The 8,735-nt window shown below is 43.6% G+C and overlaps 1 protein-coding gene across 4 annotated transcripts in view; it reads right to left on the bottom strand.

Moving 5' to 3' along the window:
* The window catches only part of LOC117947075 (tubulin alpha-1B chain-like), a 29,288-nt gene that overhangs the window by 4,887 nt on the left and 15,666 nt on the right, over nt 1-8,735 (bottom strand). Inside the window, exons 2-5 of one of the 4 annotated variants that reach the window (XM_034875661.1) lie at nt 8,461-8,683; nt 8,219-8,367; nt 5,725-6,698; nt 1,421-1,423 (exon numbers count right to left, since the gene is read on the bottom strand). In XM_034875661.1, coding sequence (XP_034731552.1) covers nt 1,421-1,423; nt 5,725-6,698; nt 8,219-8,367; nt 8,461-8,683 — 1,349 coding nt within the window. Of the gene's footprint in view, nt 1-211; nt 1,264-1,420; nt 1,424-1,445; nt 1,595-1,676; nt 1,900-3,185; nt 3,361-5,724; nt 6,699-8,218; nt 8,368-8,460; nt 8,684-8,735 lie in introns of those variants that run through there. The other 3 variants (XM_034875662.1, XM_034875663.1, XM_034875664.1) reach the window with 3 other exon arrangements.

Raw genomic sequence — 8,735 nt, 5'->3', positions numbered from 1 at the left:
TCTGATGCAGTAAAAGTAGTCCAGTAGTTCTCTACCTGCAACAATTTCAAAATTTGCCATTGCCAGTTTGGTTGAACACCACTGCCCCCAAGTGTCTCAAGTGAAAAAACACTTCGAATCAGCACCCATCAGATGAATTTATAACCCATTATATAGACCTTGCAACAATAACTGGTAACAGTGTGGGTATTAAAAGACAACGAACAATAACTTTGGTTGGTAATACTTTATTTTGACATTAAAAGGCACCGATCAGAGAGCAATAAAAGGGAATGCTTTGCCTATTTAATATTCCTCTCCTTCATCATCCTCATCTCCCACACTATCAGCGCCAACCTCCTCATAATCCTTCTCCAGAGCTGCCATGTCCTCTCTGGCCTCAGAGAACTCTCCCTCCTCCATCCCCTCACCCACATACCAGTGAACAAAGGCCCTCTTAGCGTACATCAGATCAAACTTGTGGTCAAGCCGAGCCCAGGCCTCTGCGATAGCAGTGGTGTTGCTCAGCATGCACACGGCCCTCTGGACCTTGGCCAGGTCTCCACCAGGAACTACAGTGGGCGGCTGGTAGTTGATGCCCACCTTGAAACCAGTGGGGCACCAGTCCACAAACTGGATGGAGCGCTTGGTTTTGATGCTGGCAATGGCAGCATTCACATCTTTGGGCACCACATCACCACGATACAGCAGGCAGCAGGCCATGTATTTGCCGTGGCGAGGGTCACATTTCACCAACTGGTTGGCTGGTTCAAAACAGGCGTTTGTGATCTGAGACACCGTTATCTGCTCATGGTAAGCTTTCTCGGCAGAGACGACAGGGGCATAGGTGGCCAGAGGGAAGTGGATACGGGGATATGGCACCAAGTTGGTCTGGAACTCTGTCAGATCAACATTGAGGGCACCATCAAAACGAAGGGAGGCAGTGATGGAGGACACAATCTGACTGATCAACCTGTTGAGGTTTGTGTAAGAAGGACGCTCGATATCGAGGTTCCTACGGCAGATATCGTAGATGGCCTCGTTGTCCACCATGAAGGCACAGTCAGAGTGCTCCAGGGTGGTGTGGGTGCACAGGATGGAGTTGTAGGGCTCCACCACAGCAGTGGACACCTGGGGAGCTGGGTAGACTGAGAACTCCAGCTTGGACTTCTTGCCGTAGTCGACAGACAGGCGCTCCATCAGCAGGGAGGTGAAACCAGAGCCGGTGCCACCTCCGAAGCTGTGGAAGACCAGGAAGCCCTGAAGGCCGGTGCACTGGTCGGCCTGAGGACACAGAGGGAGAGACAGATAATGGTATTATCTACACTGCACTTTTTTTTGTTTAATACTGTGAACTTCTGCAGGCCATCCTCTCATTTCAAAACACTGTACAATTAAACCTGATCCATTTAATGTAATATTCTAGAGCAAAACGTAAAACTATCTTACATTCTAAATATACCCACCAGTTTACGGATCCGGTCCAGCACCACATCGATGATCTCTTTGCCAATGGTGTAGTGTCCACGGGCGTAGTTGTTGGCCGCATCCTCCTTGCCGGTGATCAGCTGCTCAGGGTGGAACAGCTGGCGGTAGGTCCCAGTGCGAACCTCATCTGAAAGGAATAGGCAGAAATTATAGGAGGGTTTGACAGACAGTGGATTAAAAATAAAATAGCCAGAGGTGATGACGCTCACCGATGACGGTGGGCTCCAGGTCGACAAAAACAGCTCTGGGGACGTGTTTTCCAGCTCCGGTCTCACTGAAGAAGGTGTTGAAGGAATCATCTCCTCCTCCACGAGTCTTGTCACTGGGCATCTGTCCATCAGGCTGGATCCCATGTTCCAGGCAGTAAAGCTCCCAGCAGGCATTGCCAATCTGGACACCAGCCTGCCCGACGTGCACTGAGATACACTCACGCTGTGGAAAGAATAAAATTTAAAAAAAAGTCAGGATCTCTTTTTAAATAGACTCGTTTTGCTGACTCTTGGGCCAAAAAAAAAAAAGACTCAGTCATCACATGTTCAAGCATGCACTAGAGGTAATGCAAGAGTTAAATTACTAATAGGCTCTTTCGTAAAGCGATACCAAACATGACAAGTCACCTGATGCAGTCATTTTCTGTTTTAAAGCCAGAAACCAGAGAAGGCTCAAACTTATGAAATCAAGTATAAAGTCTGGAGCTGCTCAATAGAGAATAAAGGCAAAACTGATTTTACCCAAATGAGCTTTATTGTAGTGTTGGGTTCTCGGTACCATACAAATAAATCAATTGTTCCTACGCTCAGATATTCCCGATTATGCGTACATGCGCACTAAAATTCCACTATATAACATTTTGAATATGATACGGGTCATGTACACAGTATATTCCGTTTTAATATTCTGAATGTTGATTTTCATTAGCCATGTAAACCGCTTAGTAAGAGCACGGTTTTTGCTCGCTATAAGTTGTATAAAACTAGCTAGGTTATCTATAACGTCTTTCCCAATCGATTGTCAATGGAGCAGTTCCGGGCTTATTACGCAACATTTGAATTATAGCACTTACATTTGTGAACGTAGTAAGGGTACTATTAATATTTTTCAACCGTGTTAGACAATGGGAATAGAGTGTATGCATGTATATTTTCCTTCTATTAAGGAAGAAAAAAAAGGCGTAGTTCTCCCTTAACAAAGAAAACCTACACAGCTCTAGTTCCAGATAGTAATACAAAAAGTAATAACGTTATGCCTTATCATGAGTCATGTAAAAAAAAATCCCCATTAGGCTTTTAGTGAATTGGTTTTGTTTGAAACGCCAGTGGTTGCAGATTCATGCAGGCCCAGCCGGTTCAAACAGGCGGTAAAAGGGGAGGGTTTCAGGCTGAAAAGCCCGCTGACCGAACGCTAAACTGGGTCAATGTGCTAACAGGAGAGCTACCACCGGAAACTGGCAGCTACGACTCAACTTGTGGACTGTGGCCTGTCGAGTTCCAGTTAGCGAGCTAATTTAGCAGCATTAGAGGTAAAACGACCTATTGACGACGACGAATTGGTAACCGTCCTACACCTTAGTAGTTTTGACATTTAGACAGTTGCTGTTTCTTAGTTAAAAAAACAATAATTGTTAACTACGTTGCCGCGTGGTGACGCACATTCATATTGTTGAAGTTAGATAAAGAAACGAAACACTTTAGGTAAATAAACACTATTTCCATACTCACCATGATTATTGAAGCTGTTGGTTTTGTATGAGGATTAAGCAGAAGAAAAAAGGCTAAGTTAGCTCTCACACGTAGGCCTTTATGAGTCCAGTGTAAGAAGTAACTGACGTTTGATTCAAGGCGGGGCTATTTATACTCTCTTACCCGGCGGAAAAGTGCTGCTGAATCCTATTGGTCGGAAGTCACGTGAGTCCGCTTCCCATTGGTTAAAAGGAAAAAGTCAAATGCGCCACTAGCTCTGCGGGAAAATGGGAGGTAATCCTCGTTGAGATCATGCGTAGGCAGTGTGCGTAGGTGCTAGCAAGCCAGTCACCGGTGCTAGCAAAGATGCTAGTTCTGTGTAACTGCGGACTGGGGTTCATTCATTCGCTAGATTATCCGGTCCAGCGGCAGAATTGTACCTTGAATTGTCCATTTGTGTGATGTACTGTTGTGTTCTTTAATCCCTCGAATGTAGCACAAGTAGACTTTATATTTCACAATTGTTTTCCGTCAGATTATTTACAGACATATCCGACCGCACCTTAAAGGTGGCATCATTTTACGGAGAAAGAGAGGGAGGGATCCATGTTATCTGTCAGACTGGACTAGGTTATGTGCTGGTTGTTTGCACGAAACAGTCAGTTGTATCACAAACACTTTGGCAGTTCACTGCTTGTGTTTCGTTTTTAACTGTCAATGGTTTATTTGTACCCTAACCGGTTTTTAGTGTAGCTTATAAATGCATCCATGGATGTATTTACCCTTATGTTATCTTCGGGTTAAATCTGACCCCTTTCCAAAATGTTCCTAGATTACAAATTTGGGTTTCTTTCAAACAAATTGTCACAAAAAATAACGTGGATGGTTCCCAACAAGTTAAATGAATCAGTTGACTAATTTAATTTTTTTTCACAAAAATGTGAAAGGATGTCAAAAAAAAAAAAAGCTGTAAAGATTTTGGGGAAAAACCCCAGAAAATATCAAAAGGCTCAGAAAAAGTCAACATGATGTTGAAAAAGTGATAAAATCATTGGAGGAAAGCCATAAAAGGGTCAAAAAAGACGACCAGAACCTTGATTTAAAAAGGTTTTTCATTTAAAACTTTGACAAAAATGACCAGGTCGGCGGTAATACAACATGAGGGTTAAGAGAACGGATGTGTTGCTTCATGTTGGACTACCTGTGTCGAAATGGTTCATGAGTTATGAAAGATGCGTGGCTAAATTAACAGCCAACATTTCAATTGGAAGAGGGAAATATTGCTAATCTTTACAGGCTTTATTTGATATCTCAATAAGAATTTTCTTTGGCACCTAATGGGTTATTTTCCATCACATCCTCTCTCAGATGTACAGCACATGACACCACCAGAGGTCTCCATTCATTAAGAAAAAAGGCTGGAGCAAAAGCAGGAATTTAAGGATTAAGAACAAATTGGAAAACATCTGCTGTTCCTTTGTTTTAGGGTTCTTAACATTAAAATTATGCTTCATTCCCTGTAAATCTAAACATTAGATTAGATTCAACTTTGTTGTCATTACACAGGCACAGGTACAAGTCAACGATGTGCAGTTTAGGTCTAACCAGAAGTGCAATAGCAGATATGTACTGAATAAATATAGAGATGAATGCTATTACAAACCACATTTTACAGATAGATTTGTCCTATGAATATAAAATATAGATAACTAGTACTGTGAACAATATTTACAGCTGGATGTTTTTGTCCCAGCATTATGCACCCAATGGAGTAGGAAGTATGAAATAATAATTGTTACTGTTTTACTGCTTACCTAATTAATGGGGGGGGGGGGGCTCGTATATGGTGGCTTTATACTGTACACCAGGAAGATGATATAATGGAAAGTAAAACCATCAAATGCATCAGGAATTTATTGGATATTAAATGCAACATACAATTAAGATTTGTGATAGCCAACGCTAATTTAATTAAATCATTGCTTTGGGATTCACAATGCAATGTTTTATTTTCTTCAAGTCGAAATACTCTTAAGAAAAGCTAACGTAAATGAAAGATGTACACAGTGGACTGTCATTTAACAAAGGAATGCTTCGGGCTAACTGGTGTAGCACATAATTGTACAAAGATTTGTAATTATGTTATGTATTAACACAAGTGTTTGTAGGTTATTTAGCTTGCTATAATTTGAATGCATGTCAGAAAAAAAATCATTTATTTTCATATGTCACAGAGGAAGTCCTGACAGATGGGTGAGATAAGGTGCAGTATGAAAAACAGTACACAAAGACCTGTCCTTTGTCCAGATTTATTTACAGTTTATAAACCATTTAAATGACTTTTTACAACTACAGTGAGCATGACCATGAGTGTTCTTGGGCAAGACTGTGAACCCTGTCCCATTGTGTGGAAGTCGCTTTGGATAAAAGCGTCAGTTACATGAAAGGTAATGCACATTTGTAATATTCAGAACTTAAACACAAGTTTACACATCTAAAACAAATACAGTATATCGTGTCCTGTATATTTTTCAGGACTTACACGTTTGAGTTAGACTGATTATGTAGTACGCCCTACTCCTCTCCTTCCTCCTCTCCCTCACCCTCAATGGAGTCAACTCCAACCTCCTCATAATCCTTCTCCAGAGCTGCCATGTCCTCTCTGGCCTCAGAGAACTCTCCCTCCTCCATCCCCTCACCCACATACCAGTGAACAAAGGCCCTCTTAGCGTACATCAGATCAAACTTGTGGTCAAGCCGAGCCCAGGCCTCTGCGATAGCAGTGGTGTTGCTCAGCATGCACACGGCCCTCTGGACCTTGGCCAGGTCTCCACCAGGAACTACAGTGGGCGGCTGGTAGTTGATGCCCACCTTGAAACCAGTGGGGCACCAGTCCACAAACTGGATGGAGCGCTTGGTTTTGATGCTGGCAATGGCAGCATTCACATCTTTGGGCACCACATCACCACGATACAGCAGGCAGCAGGCCATGTATTTACCGTGGCGAGGGTCACATTTCACCAACTGGTTGGCTGGTTCAAAACAGGCGTTGGTGATTTCTGCCACCGTTAATTGCTCATGGTAAGCTTTTGCAGCAGAGATAACAGGGGCATAGGTGGCCAGAGGGAAGTGGATACGGGGGTATGGCACCAAGTTGGTCTGGAACTCTGTCAGATCAACATTGAGGGCACCATCAAAACGAAGGGAGGCAGTGATGGAGGACACAATCTGACTGATCAACCTGTTGAGGTTTGTGTAAGAAGGACGCTCGATATCGAGGTTCCTACGGCAGATATCGTAGATGGCCTCGTTGTCCACCATGAAGGCACAGTCAGAGTGCTCCAGGGTGGTGTGGGTGGTCAGGATGGAGTTGTAGGGCTCCACCACAGCAGTGGAGACTTGGGGAGCTGGGTAGATGGAGAACTCCAGCTTGGACTTCTTGCCGTAGTCGACAGACAGGCGCTCCATCAGCAGGGAGGTGAAACCAGAGCCGGTACCACCTCCGAAGCTGTGGAAGACCAGGAAGCCCTGAAGACCGGTGCACTGGTCGGCCTGAGGACAGAGAGGGGGAGAGTGAGAGACAGTTATGTCATTTAATTTAACCCTTGTACAGTCACATTCTGTATACTGCCCTTGTTGTCCGAGTCAAACGTTACCTGCCTTTCCCTAATCCCTAAAATACAGCAACATAATTGTGTTTTCAATGCTAAAATGTTTATGGATGAAGAAACAACCTGTAATTGATCCCAGGATGTGTGAATATCTGAGTTTTCACTCTTCACAGTGCAGAAAACCTTCATTTATTCAGTGGAGAAAATTCTCGTTTTTATAACAACACAGCAGTCTTACTCCTTTTCTTTACTAGAATGGTGATTCAGTTATTTTTAAGTTACTGCATATGCATGTGTTAAACACTATTTTCTATCAAGAGATAGGCCCAGTACTTTTGTATCTTTGCATCTCAAAGACCAGCCTCGGCTAAGTACCGGTAAACTTAGCATGTCGCGACAGAATTGTAGACCTCAAAGGGAGAGACATATCAAACCATTTTTCACCCTCAGTAAGAATGTACACACATTCCCAGGTAAAAGCATCCATGTATTCAGCACTGCAGTAGGAACCCTGGTACTGTCTGACACCTGGTTGCATATTCACCAGATGTTGTTATTATCAATAAGGAGTCCAGTGAAGTGGACATTTTGGAGGAAGCCGGCACCTGTGATCCCAGCTTGGACAAGGCTTTCTACACCAAGGTAGTTAAATACCAACCACCCCTGAACACCACCTCAGAGCTAGGCCATGGGTGCTGACTATTCATGTTCATATTCAGTAGCCAAGGACACACACACAGGTTGGTAGTAAGAGGGCTGCAACTACTTGGGATCATAGCCAAAAAGAGGGTTAAACAGCTTGCAAATTACTGTGCCATCTCAGCGTTTCTTGGCAGCCGCCACATAATGCGGAGACGTTGCTACTTTTAGAAATTAATTGTGCTTATTAAGTGATATTATGAAGAGCTGCTGCATGCCCCTGGTCCATGGGTTTGCGTACTGTATGTATTGCACTGCATCTGTATTATTTCTGTCCCTGTACCATTTTTTAAAATGTGGACATAGATTAATGGTTAAAGTGTGTGTGTGTGTGTGTGTGTGTGTGTGTGTATGTGTGTGTGTATATATGTATGTGTGTGTGCGTGTGTGTGTGTGTGTGTATTCCAGTCCAGTATACAGACAGCTTTGTGGGTCCAAATGCTGGTCCCCACAACTTTAAAGGGCTGTTTCAGGGTTAAGACTTGGTTTTAGGATTTAGGTTAGAATTAGGTTATTCTCAAGGTCAGGGAAAGGGTTAAGGATAGGCATGTAGTTGTGATAGTTAAGGTCAGGGTAAGGGGCGAGGGAATGCATTGCGTCAATGACAAGTCAATGAAGCCAACCTTAAATTCAACTGCGTCAATGTTTACAAAAAGATAATTTAGGGAGTTTTTTCACATTAAACACAGTGGCAGGTCATTTTTGACCATTTTTGAGGATTAAAATAAAGGAATGAATCCCTCCTGATATTAAGTTACCCACCAGTTTACGGATCCGGTCCAGCACCAGGTCAATGATCTCTTTGCCGATGGTGTAGTGTCCACGGGCGTAGTTGTTGGCAGCATCCTCCTTGCCGGTGATCAGCTGCTCAGGGTGGAACAGCTGGCGGTAGGTCCCAGTGCGCACCTCATCTGAAGAGACAAAAACAGATGTTGAATCAGTTGTCTACAATTTACACTTTAGTTTCCCTGATTTAATGTTCAGCCAGAGGTGATGACACTCACCGATGACGGTGGGCTCCAGGTCGACAAAAACAGCTCTGGGGACGTGTTTTCCAGCTCCGGTCTCACTGAAGAAGGTGTTGAAGGAATCATCTCCTCCTCCGAGAGTCTTGTCACTGGGCATCTGTCCGTCAGGCTGTATCCCATGTTCCAGGCAGTAAAGCTCCCAGCATGCATTGCCAATCTGGACACCAGCCTGACCGACGTGGATGGAGATACACTCACGCTGGGATGCAGGGACAGAAGATTTGGATTACAGATTTGATTAAATCTCAAGC

Source organism: Etheostoma cragini, chromosome 7 (genome assembly GCF_013103735.1).
Source record: "Etheostoma cragini isolate CJK2018 chromosome 7, CSU_Ecrag_1.0, whole genome shotgun sequence".
NCBI lineage: Eukaryota > Metazoa > Chordata > Actinopteri > Perciformes > Percidae > Etheostoma > Etheostoma cragini.
This window is presented reverse-complemented; position numbering and strand designations above follow the sequence as displayed.